The sequence below is a fragment of the Ornithorhynchus anatinus genome, chromosome 13 (genome assembly GCF_004115215.2).
Source record: "Ornithorhynchus anatinus isolate Pmale09 chromosome 13, mOrnAna1.pri.v4, whole genome shotgun sequence".
Classification (NCBI taxonomy): Eukaryota; Metazoa; Chordata; class Mammalia; order Monotremata; family Ornithorhynchidae; genus Ornithorhynchus; species Ornithorhynchus anatinus.
In genome coordinates this window covers 13,641,800-13,660,532 of record NC_041740.1, presented here as the reverse complement: position 1 = coordinate 13,660,532, position 18,733 = coordinate 13,641,800, and the positions used below count along the sequence as shown (strand labels likewise).

The 18,733-nt window shown below is 40.3% G+C and overlaps 1 protein-coding gene across 10 annotated transcripts in view; it reads left to right on the top strand.

Annotated features, from left to right (window-relative positions):
- Positions 1-18,733, top strand: part of CCDC7 (coiled-coil domain containing 7) — a 57,607-nt gene that overhangs the window by 24,766 nt on the left and 14,108 nt on the right. For all 10 annotated transcript variants that reach the window (XR_005660688.1, XR_005660689.1, XM_039913893.1 and 7 more), the window contains 5 exons: positions 1,422-1,739; positions 5,323-5,360; positions 11,221-11,563; positions 15,299-15,368; positions 16,920-17,030. Coding sequence is in view for 8 of the 10 variants with exons in the window: in XM_039913893.1 (XP_039769827.1) it covers positions 1,422-1,739; positions 5,323-5,360; positions 11,221-11,563; positions 15,299-15,368; positions 16,920-17,030 (880 nt within the window). In the remaining 2 variants the exon portion in view is untranslated. The remainder of the gene's footprint in view (positions 1-1,421; positions 1,740-5,322; positions 5,361-11,220; positions 11,564-15,298; positions 15,369-16,919; positions 17,031-18,733) is intronic.

Sequence of the window (18,733 nt, the reverse complement as noted above, 5' to 3'; positions counted from 1 at the left end):
ATACAAGCATACTATGTTGTTTTTGTCAGTTTACCAGCGCAAAACAAAATCACCTCCATTTGCTGTGGTTTAATATGTTTCAGCATCCTCGCTCAGTAGTGTTAGGCGGGGTGGAGGTAGGAATTTGGGAACATACTTAGGACAGCTTGGACAGCTCTACTTAGAATACCATCTTCCTTTAGAAGTCGAGGTCAGTTGAGAAAGATATGAAAACTGAATCTTCTTGCCCAAAAAGAAGAGTGGTCTATTAGAAAAAGCAATGGACCTGTGAGTCAGAGGATCAGGGTTCTAAACCTGGCTCTGCCACATTCCTGCTGTGTGACCGTGGCAAATCACTTCACTTCTCTGGGCCTCAGTTCCCTCATCTGCAAAATGAGGGAATTTTAATCTGTGAGCCCCATATGGGACCTGAATATCATGCATCTACCCCAGAATTTAGTACAGTGCTTCGCTCATAGTAAACGCTTAACAAATAACATTATCATTATTATTATTATTTTCAACCTGCGCACTCTTTCCTTGCTTTGGAATGGAGATCGGAAAAGTGGGATATAGTTTGGTGGGTGAAATAAAGTTCTTTTCTTTCTACTCTATTTCACTTTTTCTTATTTTGAGGGAAGTGAAGTAGTGACCACTTGCCAGTACTGTATTAAGTACTAGAGAATTTTACTAAGTGCTTGGGAAAGCACAGTAAGGGTAAGTAGGCACAAAACCTGCCCATAAGAAGCTTACAAGTTAGCTGGGGAGACAGACACTAAAATAAATTACCAGTGGGAGGAGGAAGCAGTCGATTACAAAGATAAATGCAACAAATGGCCCTCCTTCATTGAGCCAGTACAGACAATTTTGGAGATGTTCTGGAATTTAGAAGGCAGTCATGTCCTTGGGGAGTTAGGGATTCATTATTCTTGTGACATTTGAAATAAGTACCCTGTGTATATGCAGAAAACAGACAATAGTGGTGGTAGGGTAAGTAAGAAATCCATAGGTTTTTGGAGCTATAATGGCTTCTGTTTCCATTGTCAGTCTTACTGCCTGTTACTTGCCATTATCTTGTTGCTTCTAAATATCATGAAGGTGTATGGGGGAGGGAAGAGGGGCTTACCCAACCCTGCAAAGTTTTAGGACCCCATAAGCTATGTCAGGAAGTTCAGGTCCTAATCACAGAACTGGCAGTGACCTGTTGTGTGACCTTGAGCAAGTCTCTCTGTGCCTCAGTTTCTTCTCTGAAATGGGGATAAGATTCTTGCTCTTTGTACCTTTTAGATTGTGAACCCCATGTGGGATAAGATTAGTGTCTTACCCAATTATTTTTTATCTACCCAAATGCTTAGTGCAATGTTTTGGCATACTAAATGCCTAATAGATATCATTATTAGTATTAGAAAGCAGTTACTGTAATTTATATGCTTTTGTAACAGGAAGCTGAAAAAGCTAAGGAGGAACAAGTAAAATCAGCCTCATTTTCGGAAGCCTCACAAAACTATAGGAAACATGAAAGTGAAGACAATAACAAAGCAAGTTTAAAGAAAGTCAAGGAAAGCATAACCAAAAGCAAACGGGAATATTCAAGGAAGAAATCTGGAGATAAAGAAGTCACAAAATTTACAACAGAATCAGCACAAAAGGACATTAGAACTGAAAGAAGAAGCTTAATTATCAGAGAACAACCACCTCAGGTTTTATCCCGTACTACACTGAGTTCTCTGAAATCTGTTGAAATCAAAGAAAAACCAAAGGTATGAAAATTAAAAACCTAAACAGAACTGGTACCAGAGACCACTAGAAGCAAAATTAAGAACATTTGTTTTCATGTTATTAAATACTTAAAATATTCTTTGTGGGTCAAATGTTCCTATATTCATTTCCTACTACCTGCTTTCTCACATAAATATCTGTTCTATCCTTTTCATTTCTATCTATTCTGCCCTCGTGAATATAATTGCATTATCGTGTTTGGGTTCAGCATTTTGTAGAAAGTGATTTTAAAATTGCTCTGGGGCAATGAGAATCAACATGGTTTGCTTTCAGACAGTTGGTCTCCTTCCAAACCCTATATTCTGTGCACCAGTCTTCCTGACTTCAAAAGTAGAAATTAAACTGTAAAATTAAAACTGATCAAAATTGGAAAAAACAGATTTCCACGTCTTTTGATTAAGCATATTTGTGTTCACATGAGTAGAATTCTAGCCAGGTCAGCATATTTAGTTTCTGGTGCACCTAATTTTATTCCTATTAAAAAATTACTCCTGTAGTGATCTCTAGCTTTGCAAGTCAGAGATCGAAAATATAATGATTTTTTATAACATAGTACAGAGGTATAAAAGCTTTTACCTCCAGGGGTCAGAATAAACAGATGTCAGTGGCTGGTCATGTAAGAGCTTGTTGGGGGTGGTGAGTGAAGGGTGGGGAATGAGGAGTGGATTTTTTTTGTCAGTGTAATAGCACTCACCTTTAATTATTCTCCTCCTTGTTTCCAAACTGCCCTGGCCTAGTGGAATGAAGCATGGGATGAGTCAGGAAACATGGTTATTGTATTGGCCTGCTCTGAGAACTTGAGCCAGAACTTACCCTCTCTGCATCCCAATTTCTTTATCTGAAAAATGGGGTTGATCTCAGCTTTTCCTAACCGCTCAGTTTGTGTGCCCTGGGTAGTACAGGGACTGTGGCCAATGTAATTATCGCATCTCTCTATCCCAGCACTTAATGTGATACTGTGATACGTAGGTATTTTATTAAGCACTTACTATTATTATCATTACTTGTCAACTACTTTGGATGCGAAATTATTTCTTATAGAACATACAACAGATTCTGCGCATTCTGCCAGCTTGTGGCAGCCCTTGTCTGCCATTGCTATACCACTGTTTTGGGTTCCACTTCATCTGTCAGGCAACTCCTTGTGAATATCCACCACCCTCCTTGCCTACATCTGCTCGAGCTCGAGCACTGTGAGCAACATTTAGGGAGGTGGGATTTCAGGGTGGTTCAGACTGGATGGGAGGAGCGTGGTTTGAATCACCAGAGTGGTGCTCAATTGTTACAGGCCTGTCATATGCCAAATGCACTTTCCCTATCTTCTCCTTTCAAGCTGGTCTAGTAAGAAAAATCTCTCTCCTCTGCCTATACTACATTGACAGTGTAACAGTGATGTTTCCCCTGTCACTCTTTCTACCTCCCTTTGGGGCCTAGGTTCATGGCTCATGTCACTGGGACAGGAACCTGAACCTGGAAATAGAAGCTAAGTTGGGGAAAATATCAGGTTCCCAGAAAGAGTGTGTAAGGGAGCTACCATGGCTGCTGCTTCTTAGCCTTAAGTCTCTCCTTTTGAAACTTAACGTATGATCCTAAGTGCAGAGGTTTGGGCAGACATAAGAGTCTGAAACCTTTGGGTTGTGCTGACCCAAAAAAGACATAGTTTAGAATTAGTTTGAATTCTCCCCTGTGGTCCCTGCAAACTCCTCCCCCCCTCGCCCCTGCCTCCTAAAGGCATGGAGGGTAGTGAGCATAGTGGAGGGGGTGATAATGTGAGTGAATGGTGTTTGAATAAATATGCACTGGGTCCTGTGGGTTGATAGTGTGTATATACACTAACACAAATTGTATCAAATATAGCTGTCGTTCGCTTTCAAAGAAGACATCACTGACAGTGAAAGTCACCTTTGAGTGCCTGTGTGGCTGAAAAAAACCAATATGGGACCCACAGTCTGGCCACAGTTTGCACATAAAAACGCCGTCACTTTTTGTGTTATGTTTAATGTTTGTAGCATGTGGTGCTGTTTTCTTTTTTCTTTTTGTCTCATTCCTTATGAAGTTTTTGCTAGGACAGAGCAATGACTAATGGCTGTTATTCAGCTCCATCCTCTGCAGTTGATCCCCAGTTTTAAGCTGGATTGCAACATTGTCTGAGGCTTTTGATCCTTAAAAGGTTTCCTCTGCCCTCCATGCTTTCAGTTTCCCCATTTTAGCACTCCGTAGTGCAGTTGTTTGGGTATCCTGCTGTCATTTGTTCTCTTTCTGTGACTCACTGTGTAGTTATTTTAAGTGAGGATGATATCGATGCCAGGAGATTGATTACATTCTGGAACTTCACTGTTCATGAGGTTTGATAATGTAATTCCATAGGTACCACTCCACTGTCCTGCAGAAGATAATAATGATGGTATTTGTTAAGCGCTTACTATGTGCCAAGCACTGTTCTAAGCACTGGATAATGGTACTTGAGGCCATTGTTAGGTAGGGATTGTCTCTGTCTGTTGCCGAATTGTACTTTCCAACCACTTAGTACAGTGCTGTGCACACAGTAAGCACTCAATAAATACAAAGTAATGAATGTTAAGCGCTTACTATGTGCCAAGCACTATTCTAAGCGCTGGGATAGATACAGAGAAATCAGGTTGTCCCACGTAGGGCTCACAGTCTTAATCCCCATTTTACAGATGGTGTAACTGAGACACAGAGAAGTCAAGGGACTTGTCCAAAGTCACGCAGCTGATAAGTGGGGAATCGGGATTAGAACCCACAACCTCTGACTCCCAAACTCGAGTTCTTTCCACTAAGCCATGATGCTTAACCTAGGACTCTTTACAAAAAGCAATTAGGCATATGGCTAGATTCAGATGCCTAATTCTTGGGGCTCAGCTTGGGTCATTTGAGACCCTATGCTCGCCCTGATTGTCAGAGCATATGGGGATTCAATATCTGTTCTCCCTCCTACTTAGACTGTGAGCCCATATGAGACCTGATCATCTTGTATCTATCACAGCACTTATAATAGTGCTGGATACATAGTGAGCACTTAACAAATACTATTGTTATCATCATTATTGTTCTAGTTAGGGGATAGCTAGTGGCAGGGGAGAAGGAAGGGATGAAATCCAGAACTGCTAGCATTGCTCAGTGGAAAGAGCACGGGCTTTGGAGTCAGAGGTCATGAGTTTGAATCCCGGCTCCACCACTTGTCAGCCCTGTGTGACTGTGGGCAAGTCACTTAACTTCTCTGTGCCTCAGTTACCTCATCTGTAAAATGGGGATTAAGACTGCGAGCCCCACATGGCACAACCTGATTCCCCTGTATCTACCCCAGTGCTTAGAACAGTGCTCTGCACATAGTAAGCGCTTAACAAATACCAACATTGTTATTATTATTATTATTAACCCAAATCTGACAGTGCTGATAGCTGTTGGTTGCAGCTGTGATTCTCACTGGAGCCTGTACTCATTTAATCCCTTTCATTACCAATACCAGAGCTAATATAAAGTTTTTGTATTTTCAGTTTGTGGTTTTTTTAAAGCAGAATCTCTTAATTGCTTCTGTTGCAGATTTCCCAAGGGAAAAAAACAAGTTTTGAAGGAGAAAGGTAGGCATGCCTTAAAACATTTATTAATCTAGTTTTGTGTTCTTATGATTTTTTTGATGATATTCTCATTTTATGATGGAGAATGAATTTTAAGTAAGCATTGACAGTTTGTAATTAAAATGTTGTTTAAAATGGATTCTAAATGCAGAACAAGGTTTTCATATTTTCCCCATATATGGAAGTAAACCTTATCTCAATTTAATAGTTTCTGTGGTCAGGCAGTAATTTGGTGACATTGAAAATAAAAGGAAATCGTTAGTGGGCTTCTTTGTATTCCAGTATCCAGGACATTTTTAATCACTGCTATGGTAGTCCTCTGAAATTCTAGACAAATGTCTAATCTGGAAACAATAAGTACACACAGCACTGAGCTAGGCTCTTGAGAACATACGCTATATGTCAAAGTCCCAGTCCCTGCCAAATAGGAGCTCACAAGTCTTATAGAAACAAAATAATTTTTTAGGGTATGCTTATGAATGCTCTGAGTGATTTTTAATTGACTATATAGAGAAATATTCAGTTAATTTAGTAACAAACCTTGATATTTACATGTTTAGCCTTTAGACTGTAAGCTCCTTGTGGGAGGAATCATGTCTGTGAACTCTGCTGTATTCTCCCCAGTGCGTAGTACAGTGCTCTGCACACAGTAAATACTCAAAAAATACCATTAATTGATATTTAGTACTTGTAATTCTGTTTAGCTCATAATTTTAAAACTTCATAATTGCTAGATGGATGAGGGTATTTTATTTGTTCTGCACTAAGATCCAATTAACGAAGACACAATTCTAGCCAACACAGTTTGAAAAGATTTCTGAGTGCTGAACCAGACTTGGGAAGAAGTAACCAATCTTCATTGTACTAACCAATAGGTGGAATTCCAGAATAGCTTCACTTTCAGTGATTTTTAGCAATTATTTTCAGTTGATAAATTACCTATCATTCTTATCTCAAGAGCAAATGAGACTTTGATATATCCAGTCACTATAATGAGGTTTGTTATTCAAGTGTATTGCTTGTTGTTTTTGTTTTCTGCCTCTAAGTTTTGATTCATTTACTCACTTGTACTGACCAATAGAGTAAAATATATAAAGTTATCCTAATAACATTATTATATCCAGAGAAGATTTATTTTTCAGTTTACTTTTCAAATTTCCACAATAAAATATTAACTTGAAACTAGCCACACTAACTCAGTGATGGAAAAACATCTAACATTAAAATGGAATAGGTTTGTAATAGTTAATCTTAAAACACTGTATCAGTAAAAATGAACCATCTAAAGGAGTTGTGCACAGCTAGGAAACATCCACCACAGAACAATAGTCTATTCATTTTAGCTCTATGCTGGGCACACATACATCAGAGCATTTCTCTCAAGAAATGGCCCAGTGTGAGGATTGAAGTTGCTGATACTGAAATTCCCCCTTTATTTTCTGTGTGTATAGGCAGAAAAGGAGACTCTGGGAAGCAGCATCCACCACTTTCTTCATAGATATATATTATATTGTTGACTAATAAAAATGAGGTTTATTGTTTTACCACAGAATAATAATAATTGTGTATTTGTTAAGCGCTTACCAGGTGCCAAGGATTGTTGTAAGGGCTGGGGTAGATACAAAGTAATCCAATCAGATGCAGCCCCTATCCCACACAGCTCGCAGTCTAAGTAGGAGGGAGAACAGTATCGAAACCCCATTTTTCAGGTAAGGAAACTGAGGGACAGTAACTTGCCCAAGGTCTCCAAGCAGACAAGTGGTGGAGTCAGGATTAGAACCCAGGTCCTCTGACCCCCAGGCCCTTGCTCTCTCTACTAGGCCACGTTTCCTCTCTAAATTGGCTGTATACTAAAGCCCATGCTGTATTAATGATGTGATCAGAATGCAGTATTATAGCATACAGGGTGCATGACCTTTTGTTGTGGTGACAATTATAATTTAGTGTCTTGATGAAACAGATTTGGGTATTTCTGAGTAATGTAATGAAATAGCACTTTGAAGCATGCTAACAATATTATTTATCAAAATTAATTTTGGGTCACTTGTTACATGCCATTAGGATTTCTGAAATGCTATGGAAGAGTCCCCCAATCCTTCAGAAAGTGGAAGGAAGCAAACTAAGGAGATCCCACCTGAAACAAAGGCTTTTTGTACCATTGTTGAATTATAAAGTACAACTGCTTGAGGTCTCCAACATTAGTACTTTTCTTGGCCTTAAGTAGTGTTTTAGTGGCAAAGAGCTAAAGGAGAGTTTCCTCAAAAGGAGAGGGCATGACAGTGATACATCTTATCCTAAAAGCAGCATGCTTTTCCCAAAAGGAAGGCATCCTAGGACCTTGTGAATTCAGCAAAAGTGACATTATAGAAAAGTCAGAGTTGTTGAAGTGCTTTGAAAATTACTCGTACTCAGACTGAATGTAGGGTGACTATATGGATTGAAAGAACTTGGCCATGATTGTTATTGCTAGAAATTTTTAATATTGAAAAAGACTTAGTTGTTTTAGAAAATGTGCAGCACCCAAGATTGTTTGGAGTATGTTTTTTTTTTAATACAGTACGTTTCACTGGGGGCAATAGATGAGTGGTTCCTCCCTGTCAGATGCAAAATGTTAAAATGGTTTTGAATTGTTCCACTGCTCTTCTTATGTTTTCCCTCCTCCTTATCCTCCTCCGCTCCACTTTGCTCTGCAGTCTTCATGATCTTTTACAGGCCCTACTGCTTATTCCCACAAATTTCCTGTTTGTCCTCAGTTCCTTTTCATTGGTTTTCACTTTTTTCCCCGTGGCTCTTCCTCCTCTTTTTTTGACTCTGCAGGGTATTGTATCCCCATTTTCCAGGGGAGAGGACTGAGGCACAGAGAAGTTAAGTGACTTGCCTAAGGTCACAGCAGGAATGGGGCAGAGCTGAGATTAGAACCCAGGTCCTCTGACTCCCAGACCTGTGCTCTTTCCAATAGGCCACAATACTTCTCAGGAGAGCTACTGTAGAGAGTGAGGACAGGTGACCAGTCCTACGTCTCTTGGAGTTGCAGCCATTTTTTCCTTTGCCACTGGAAAGGAATTGAGACTATTGAGGAATTGAGGCATATAGCTCTGTTTTTCTGGGCTACTCTCACCTGAGTCCCTAGATCTCCTGTTTCCTCCAAAACCCAGATGTCTGCTCTTGGTCATATGCAGGCAAATCCACAGGGTAATGGAAGGTAATTTTAAATTTACTGTGGGACAAAATAATACCTCTCCTGAACTCCGGGCTCGTTCCGACCAGTAATTTCCTAGACCCGGCCCTCTGTGACAAGTTCAAAGTGAAGAGCCAAATGATTGGGATTACTGTGGAAAGCTATAGTTAATTCTTAACCTATGTGCGGGGAGTAACACATTCACACTCTCACTCACATTCACTCCAACAAATGTAGGTACCATCTAATGGTTAGTGGAGCCCGTACTGCTGATCCAGATTGGGGAAGGTTTGGAGAAGCTGGCTGCACTGAGTGCTGACGCAAACCGCTACATGCTCCTTCTCACTGCGTGATTCAAAGGGACCTCCTTTTATCTGCCTTGTGTGCTACAGTGGCTCTATATGGTGGTTGTTGATTGGTCCAGGCACGTTACTGGGCAGAGCAGAAAAAGAAAGCCAGTCCTCACACTGTGTCCCGCATGGCGGGCCGGCCCCGCCACAGTCTGTCCTGGAGTAGAGTAGCCTAGTTCCTTCGTGAATTCGTTCTTCGCTGTTGCTCCCGGGATCAAAAAGCAGTCACTCATAAAATAGCTTGTTGCAGGGTCACTACAATACTAGAGCACTTACTAAATTATTTCTGACCATTTGTTTTTGTTGAACAGCAACAGTATTGCCCACAAAAACAATTGGAGGGACTGGTGGAAAGATGGGACAGGACTGACTAGATGTATTTATTGCAGAATGTGCTCTTAGGTCACAATCGACAGCAAAATGTGTATTAGTGTAATGCGTGTGTGTGTGTGTGTGTGTGTGTATGTAAAGCCAATGTGGAACAGAGATATGATAATTGAATGATGTGCAAAGGCCAGAAAGTAATCCTTTCCACGTCTTGCAACACTGATCAGATCCTATGAGTATTGTCTGGCTTAATAAAGTTTTGTATCTACCTCAGCCCTTAGTACAGTGCCTGGCACATTGTAAGCACTTAACAAATACCATTAAAATGATGGTTTTCATTATTAAGAAAAATAATAATGACTGTGGTATTTGCTTAGTACTAACCACAGATACCAGATAATTAGGTCTCTCATAGTCCCTGTCCCATATGGAGCCCACAATTTTAAGTTGGGAGAACAGGTAAACATACCCGTAAAACATACCTGTTTTACAGATGAGGAAATTGGGGCACCAAGAAGTGAACTAACTTGCCCAAGTTCATACAGCAGGCAAGAGATGGAGCCAGTATTAGAACCCAGACCCTCTGACACTTAGACCCATGCTTTTTCCACTAAGCTGTGCTCTTTCCAGTAGACCACACTGCTTTTTTGGCATTGCAAAATAAGTTTTCAAAAGAAGAACATTGTTTTAAAGTCTTTAAGCAGTTTCACTAAAGTTCAAAAGTGATTCAGGTAATTTTGTTTATATTCCTGCATAAAGAATCATAAATGCAAATTCCATGGGAATAAGCAGCATCCCCACAGCTAGCTTCCCAATCTCATTCATTCTAGGTCTCTGACAAGATCTGTGATTATTCCAGTGTGGTCTATCCTCTCCCAGTCCCTTTACCCTCCCCCCACCCGCCCAAAACAACACAAAGGAAAAAAACAAACCTAAACCTTTTTGGATCGTGTATTCAAAATGAAAAATTATAGGAAGAGTACACAGTAAAATCATTGCACTGTTATGTCTAGTTTTAGAAGTGGATGTTGTATAAACTCAAGAAAAAAACAGGATAATTTTTTAAAAACCAGTATTTTAAAAGAGGTAGGAAGTGTATTAAAATGGATAGGGAAGGGAGCTGAGCGTCAAGCCTTCTTTTTGTCCACTTTTGGAGTCACTCTATGGCTGGGAAGACCACTTACAGGTAGTTGTCCAATTCACGCCAACTTTGCAGTATTAGAGGGAAGCTGTGCCATCTCTAAGCAGGGTGGGAGCTTTGCAGAGCTTTCAGAGGTCCCCTAAAAAAGCAGCTTAAGACACGTGAAGTCAGAGTCAAAATGTCCTTTCAATATTATTTCTTTCTCACGTAGCTTGATCTGAGAAATATAAGGCAGCTTTTAATTTTGTTTAAACATGACTTCTAAATCAATCAGTAGTGTTTATTGAGTGCTTCCTGTGTACTGAATCTAGGAACTAAGCACTTGGGAAAGTACAGTATAACAGAGTTGGTTAGACATAGTCCCTACCCACAAGGAGCTTACAGTCAGTCTGCTTCCTGGCCTGGAGCTCCCCATCCCGTGGGCCACTGCAACTGAACTGAGGAGGCAAAAGAACTTGGCCTTGAAGTTTAAGATGTCAGATGAGGGAAGAGTTGAGCTAGACAAGAGAGTGAGTTGCAGAGTGAAGCCTTGGCAAAATACATGTGAAAAGGCAAATTCCTACTCACCTGCCTCCCAGTTCCAAAGCAAATTCTAACTGAATATCAGTGAAGCTCTCAATGAGTTTAAATTTTAAACAATAGCTGTTTAGTGATAGTTCCCCAAACTAAATATTGCCCACTTTAAGGCAGTGAGGCAATTTGCTTAAGCAACACCAATTTGAATTTTATATTACTATAAAAATTTTTAACTATTCTTGAATTTCCCTGTGCATACTTATTATATAGTTCAGTAATTTTTGGTCTGAGATAAAAAATGTTTTTCCTTATATATTTTTAGCTAATACTGGATATTTTGTAATCCTAAAGCTCAAGGAAGGAAACCCATAGTCCTGCTATTTCAGATCTTTCACAAGTACCCAAAATGGAAGAAGAATCATCCTCCTTAAAGAATAAAAATACGCTATTATTATTAAGATTAAGATCTTCAGATAATCAAGAATCATCCAAGCGTATCTCTTCTGAGACACAAGAAAAATCATTTCTACCCGTTTTATCCACAAAGGAAAAGCAAGTATCACCATCAGTTAGATCGAGTGTTGAAAGAGACGACGCTTTGACCAAGTTGCCAGAACTCTTTGGTCCTGAATTTCAAGACACTCAGTTACTCACTACTTCTAATGAAAATGAAACTGATAGTAAATTATCTAAGGTATGGTGCTTTACGGTATCTAGAAAGCAGAATGGGCAGAAAATTTTGAATGGGCAAAACATTTTAGTAAAATCTTACTTTTTTGTTAAAAAAAAATTGGTGTAATTTCCTATTGTTGAGATTTTGGATTTAGGAGGTTCAGTGGAAGTTCCAAACATCTGAATCCAATTTAGAAATATTCTAGCTTGTACTAAATAAGGGATTCCAAATCAAATGTAACACAGTTCAGATTTATGGTGAGTTAGTCAGTCAGTGGTGTTTATTGAGTGATCACTATGTGCTGAGCACTGTATTAAGTGCTTGGGAGAGTACAGTACAACAGAATTAGCAAACACATTCCCTGCTCAGAATGAGCTTACAGTCTAAAGGGGAAATACTGGATACCCTTGTCCCAATATCAGGCAACAGCATATTCCTAGCTATATCTTCCCCTGGGCTACCAAATAAGAATATCAGCTCCTAGCTGTTTTAGGTAGTGTGAATATATGATTGCTATAAAATAATATCCCAATGTTCCAATTTTCTGTAAGTCTTGAGATCCCAAAATGTTATTTGAATTGATTCCTGCATGTTGTCCACCTTATACATTCTGGACAGAATTTTCCATTTTAAAGCAAAGATGCTTGGGAAGGAAAAAGGCCATGTACAGTTTTTGTTTGAATAGTCGACCAAGAGCTAGGCAGAGTTCCAAATGATCATTGTTTCACATTTTATTGCTGCTCTGTGTCGTGATGAGTCCTAAGCTGATAAGATCCAAACTTCTTTATTGTTTCCTATCAGTGTCCATAGGAATAGTTGTCCTCAAAGATGCTACTGACAGTGAAATTTTCCGGCGGGTTGCGGGGAGGGTCTGCTGCTGAAACAGTGCACAGAGATAAGTCATTCCCTGGCCACAGGCTGCATCTGTATCCTTAGCAACTTGAATATAGAACACTGCACCCTGTGGGGACTCAGTAATAATAATGTTAGTATTTGTTAAGCGCTTACTATGTGCAGAGCACTGTTCTCAGCGCTGGGGTAGATATAGGGTAATCAGGTTGTCCCACATGAGGCTCACAGTTAATCCCCAATTTACAGATGAGGCAACTGAGGCACAGAGAAGTTAAGTGACTTGCCCACAGTCACACAGCTGTCAAGTGGCTGAGCTGGGATTTGAACCCATGACCTCTGACTCCCAAGCCCGGGCTCTTTCCAATGAGCCATGCTGCTTCTCTGTACATTCTATTTCTACTACTACTTCTAATGCCAACTATCTATGGATGAAAGAATGCAATGACTCAGTGCAGACCACAACCACAAATGAAAATCAGTTCAAGCACAAGCTCTACTGATGGTGGGATACCTCAAAAGCCAGTATATTTACAAAATGGCACCCAACTCATGCAGGTTGATAAGCCTCAAACTCCTTGATGATGAGGACAGACAAGAACAGAAGGATTTATAAAAAATTCAAGAAGCCACACTGGGGAAAATTGTCCCAGCTGCTTCTGCCAATGCAAGCCGAACACATGCCTTCTTTTCAATCCTGATTAGGAGACAAGAAATAGGAGGAACAAATGGGAGGGGGAGACAGACTGCAACACACAAGATTGCTATAGGAAATTTCTTCCATCATTACTATCTTAAAAGGAAAGGAGTAAAAGCTGAGCAGAAGTTATTGTAAAATTAATATTATGTAATTTCATTGCTTTCGTTTTCTGCCAAGATCAGGCACTCGTGGATCAGGCACTGAAGAACACCGCTAACTAAGCGTTCACAGAATCTGTAGGGCTGTAGACCACATTAAGTGTCAGGTACTGAAGAAGTGAAAGTAACAACATCAAGACCATTGTATCTGTAGACCTTAGAAAAGTTAACAGCCAGGTACTCCTTTCTTGTAGGGCCATAGCCCTCTAGATGTGTGGTATAGGGCTCAAGAGTTGGGTCAGTTTGTTCCAGTAGAAATTGGCTGTTATAAGGTCAAATTGGTCCTCAGAACTAGGGAATGCCGGTTTTGGTGTTTGGCCTTGGAGGGACAATTTAAGGTGCTGAGGTGTTGTGGACCTTGTACAGATTTTTCTCTGTCCTTTCAGGGATGGTTCTGCCATCACCAAACTCAAGTAGGAAAATACCCAACAAGTTTGGCTACTCTTAGAAGTTATCAAGGCCTTAAGAATGCTCCACAGACAGAGAAGCAGCATGGCCTAGTGGATATAGCACAGGCCTGGAAGTCAGAAGGACCTGGGTTGTAGTCCCGGCTCTGTGGCCATGGTCAAGTTACTTAACTTCTCTGTGCCTCAGTTACCTCATCTGTAAAATGAGGATTAAGATTGCAAGCTCTGTGGATAGAGACTGTGTCCAACCTCAGTAGCTTGCATCTATCCCAGTGCTTAGTTTGGAGCCTGACACATAGTAAGCACTTAACAAATACCATAAAAAATATATGGTTGCCTGTCTGACCTATCTCCTTCATTAGTGGAGTAAAAGCAGAGTTGTGAAATAGGTTCAGTTTTTTTCAACCTGTTATGCTTGGCTATACTTGATGATGCAGCAAGGGATTTGGTCGCTGGTGTTTTAAGTATAATTCATATTCCTTTGGAAAAATCTTCCAGTTTATTGGGTTAAAACCACCTGCCAGAGTCTACAAATCAGTCATACAGGAGTTATTCCGCAGTGCTAACTGCTTTTTAGAAGCCTGCAAACAAGAAGTCATAAATGATTTATGAGCTGTTTTTCACAATCTGCACAACTCTTAAGTACTGACAATTGCTTTGAAAAAGGCAGCGTTTCTGTGCCAGGTAGGCTGGTGGTTATACAGAACTGAGTTCACAGGGTGGATAAAGAAATTCCAAATGAAATAAGGAAAGCCGGCATGTTCTTTAGAGACCGATAGAATATAATACATAATACCAAACTGGCATCAAACCTTAGGCCCAACTGATGGACTATAGAGCAACTGCAGTGCCCAACCTTCTTTATGGTAGTGAGACTCAGATGCACTAAAGTCCAACTTTTTGAGCATTTCTTTGGCTATCTCCTTTATTAATTTATTGGCTCATCACCATTGAAACAATGATTGTTACTTAACACCTCAGATGGGAAAGGTGAGGAGAATGTGTTGAAGTGGAGAATTCATAGGCTGGACAATGGGCAACGTTGTAGAGAGCCAGGAGATTGCAGCAGGAGGCAAAGCATCTTTGAGATGATTGTAATATAAGGAATGGTGTCTTGAACTGCATGAATACATCTTGTGTGTTTGTTTCTTTACAATCACACTCATACTCATGGTTAAAATATCATGGTCAGTAACAACATCTTTGAACCTGGAGGATAACAAATGAGCTTCTGGTTGCCCTATTAAAATCATTTCATGGGTTTTTGACTTTACTTTGGGATTGGCCAAGTAAAAATAGGTAAACCTGAGCTGGAGTTAGGTGATCTTTCTTTAAGTGCCAACAGGCAGTGACATTCTTGACCGATCCAATCTAGTGTTTGAATAATACCATCATTTTAGAGACTGACTTGACTGCCTCCAGTAAATGTCAGTGAAACAGCTATGGTTTTTGGAGGTGCCACTGTAGGTACAAGAAAGCAATGAGAATTTGACAGTATAAAATTAATTTAGATCGTTATAACTATTAAGATAAATTGTATACATTATTGTACAGTATTACATTGGAAGTGATAACATAAAGGAAGAAGATAGAGAATGCTTCTGTATGTAACCAGAAACTATTACATTTTTTGTTGTTGAAGGGTGCTGTTTCAGAAATGCTGTTACCAAGCTACAGTTTACAACAAACATGTCACGAAGCAGAGTTTCATGGTAACTATGTTTCCCGTTTTGCAAAATGAGGATGTGTGATCATGGCTGCAGTTGCTATAAGAGTTATTGTGCAGACATTAAAAATGTGAATCAGTTGTTAGACAAATTTCTGAAGAGAAACCAGAGATACTAGATCATTACTTTGAGAATAACTTATTTTGGGAAAATTCATAGAAGATAGATTTGGAGAACTTTTGAAGTATGATAAGAGCTCTTTACACAGGAGTAATAAGAAATATATCAGAGAGGCCTAATGTTCTGAATCCAGATAGAAACTTACTATGTTCAGTATAAAAGTGGGTAGAGCCCGAAAACTGGGCGTCCAGTTCAGGCATGCAGATTAACACCTGCCACCAGCAAACAAAAAATGTGTCCTGGCCAAAAAGGACATTGGAAGATAGACTATTAGAACCTGTAGCTGCAGAACAATTGCTTTACTGTACTTTGGAACTACGTACCCTTCCAGGATGCTAAGTGGCATGGCTTTGGTAACCAGGGACAAAGGAAGTGGGTTCAGGTGACATGTTCACCCTGGGTCATATGCCAAGTGGTTCCGTTGTCACCAAAGAAACTGTGGCAACCTGGAGGTCCCGTTCTCCACTCCCATCCCCCCCACCCCTCACCCAACCACAGAGTGGACCTGCTGCTGGCTGAGTTTCCAGTGCAGGCTGCCCTAGCATGAGTACTTATTCCTCCCAGGAGCAGTTGTACCCAGGAACAGGAATCAGTCAGTCAGTCAGGCATCAGTCAGTCAGTGATGTTTGAGAGCTTACTGTGTGCAGAGCACTCTACCAAGTGCTTGTGAGAGTATAGTGCAGTAGAGTTGGTAGAATGTTCCCTGCCCACAAAGAGCTTACAGTCTAGAGGGAGGAGGGACCAGCATTGTGACTAAGCTTGCCCTACTTGAGAATCTCCTAGGAAGTTATGGACCACCTAGGCAGCTTCCTATGGGTTTGTGACATATTTTGGTACCCACCCCCCTCCATCTGAACCTCTCTACCTTCCTGGGGGGAAAAAAGCTAGTGATTTCATACTTCTTCCTGTGGATTCCTCTTCTCATTCTTCCTCCCTGAGAAATTCTCATTGATTTCAAAAGGTAAAAGGTCCTTGTAGGCAGGGAACTTGTCTACCAACTCTATTGGATCATACTCTCCCAAGTGATTAGTACTGCACACAGTAAGCACTCAGTAAATACTATGATTGACAAGAGGGGTGAAAATGGGTAATTGTACTCTATATTGGTGAGGATAGGCCAGTAAAACCTTTGACATTTCGCTTACTTGGCTAATAAATTAAGAAAAATCTGTTTACAAAGTTGTACATAAAAGTAGCTACACAGCGCTTTATGAAATTTCAGTGTGACACTGAAATTAGTTTGAGGGACATAACTCTCTTTTATCTTGAACAGCTGTGAAATAATTTCGGAATTTGTGTCATATATCCCTCCTAAATCAGAAAGATCTTGGTTTTATTTTGAGACTTTATTACTGAAAGATTGAAACAAGCATCAACTGTTGAAAATCAAATCTTTTTTCTCTTTTTTATATTCAGAGGGGAGAGTAAAATATTTAGAGAAGAACATACATGGGGATTTAATCCAATTGACTGATTTAGAATATAAAAAACCTGGTCAGAGTCTTGTAGAAACAGATGGAGTCACTGGTGAGTATATTCCAAGGAAGATGAAAATGATTAAATGCCAAAATGTAATTTGGCTGCCAATATTGCATATGACTTATCCCTATCACTTGAACCTTTTAGAACAATCTCAGCCTGATGCTACCAGCCAACCCCATCAGTGTGGCTTAGTAAAAAGAGGACAGGGGGTCAGAGGACCTCCGTTGTAATTCTGGCTCCACCACTTGCCTTCTGGGTGACCTTGAGCAAATCACTTAACCACTCTGAGTCTTAGTCTCCTCAGCTGTAGAATGTAGATTCAATACCTAGTCTCTAGTTTTTGAACTCTGCTGGGAAGGGTGTGCCTGGAATTGGGGTCATGTTTAACCAGAACTGCAGATTTACTTACCCTTGGAGTGCTGCCATTCCAGTCACACAGTTGAGAACCTGGATTTCTACACTTCCTGCACTTGGGGCAACTGTCTAATTCATCTCTCTTACTTCTGCTTGGGGCAGGCCAAATAAGGGTAGCAAAACCTTGAGGAACATCAGAGAGAAGAGGGGAGAGTCATATAGAGGGAAGGGAGAAAATGCAGTCTGTGTAAAACACTTGGGGAAAGAGGAGCTAGAAGTTGCAGAATCTACTGATTACGTGTAGAGGGCACAAGATCGTGATGATCACTGCAGTGTATGAACATTTTTCATGGATCTTGGAGAAGATGCCTTGGAGTTTTCCATGTCAGTGAATAAGGAATCAGGAAGACTGGAGGAGGATGGTGTAGAAGAACACAGAGGAGAGTGAAAGTCACAATCTAAAGCTGTGATGGTTCTCCTAGAAATTGTATTCTAAGAATGGTTTGAAGCAGGTACTTTGAGAGCTTCTTCATTAATATAATAATAACTGTGGTATTTATTAAGCCCTTACTCTGTGTCAAGCTCTGTTCTAAGTGCTGGGGAAGATACAAGATAATCAGATCAGACACAGTCCCTGTCCCATAGAGCGCTCACAGTCTAAGTAGGGGGGAGAACAGGGATTTCTCCCCATTTGACAGTTGAGGTAATTGAGGCACAAAGAAGTTGAGTTGCCCAAGATCACAGAATAGGCATGTGGCAGAGCCAGAATTAGAACCCAGGTTGTCTGACTCCCAGGCCATTCTCTGACTCCCAGGCCCCTGCACTTTGCACCAGGCCATGCTGCTCCTCTGTGTGTATGGCATACCTGGGCAGAGGGATCAACTAGTAGATCAACTGGTGCCTGATAGAGGTTCTCTAGCATGTGGAAATAGGTGCCATTAAAACCCATAAGGTCCCAGAATAGCCACTTTGATTACTCCATTTTTTTTTCCACTCTTAGGCCAAGGGTGTAATGTATGCACTGCAGAAGAAGTCGCTCATATAAAAAGGAAATTTGAGTGTGGTGGTATAAACTCCTGGGGATCTGAAGCCATAATTCAGTTTTTACTAGTCCAGCTTCCCAATTTCCATTCAATTTCATTCACTTGTACTTATTGAGCACTTACTGTGTGCAGAGCACTGTACTAAGTACTTGGGAAAGTATAATACAACAATAAAGAGTGACAATCCCTGCCCACAATGAGCTCACAATCTAGAGACTCAGTTGGGCCCATGCAGGCAAGGAGGAAGTTTTATTTCCATATTACTGCCTAGTGAAATTTGAAATATATCTAATTTTTAATATCTTAAGTTTTTTCTTCAACAGATACTGGAAGACTTTTAACTTTTCTGTT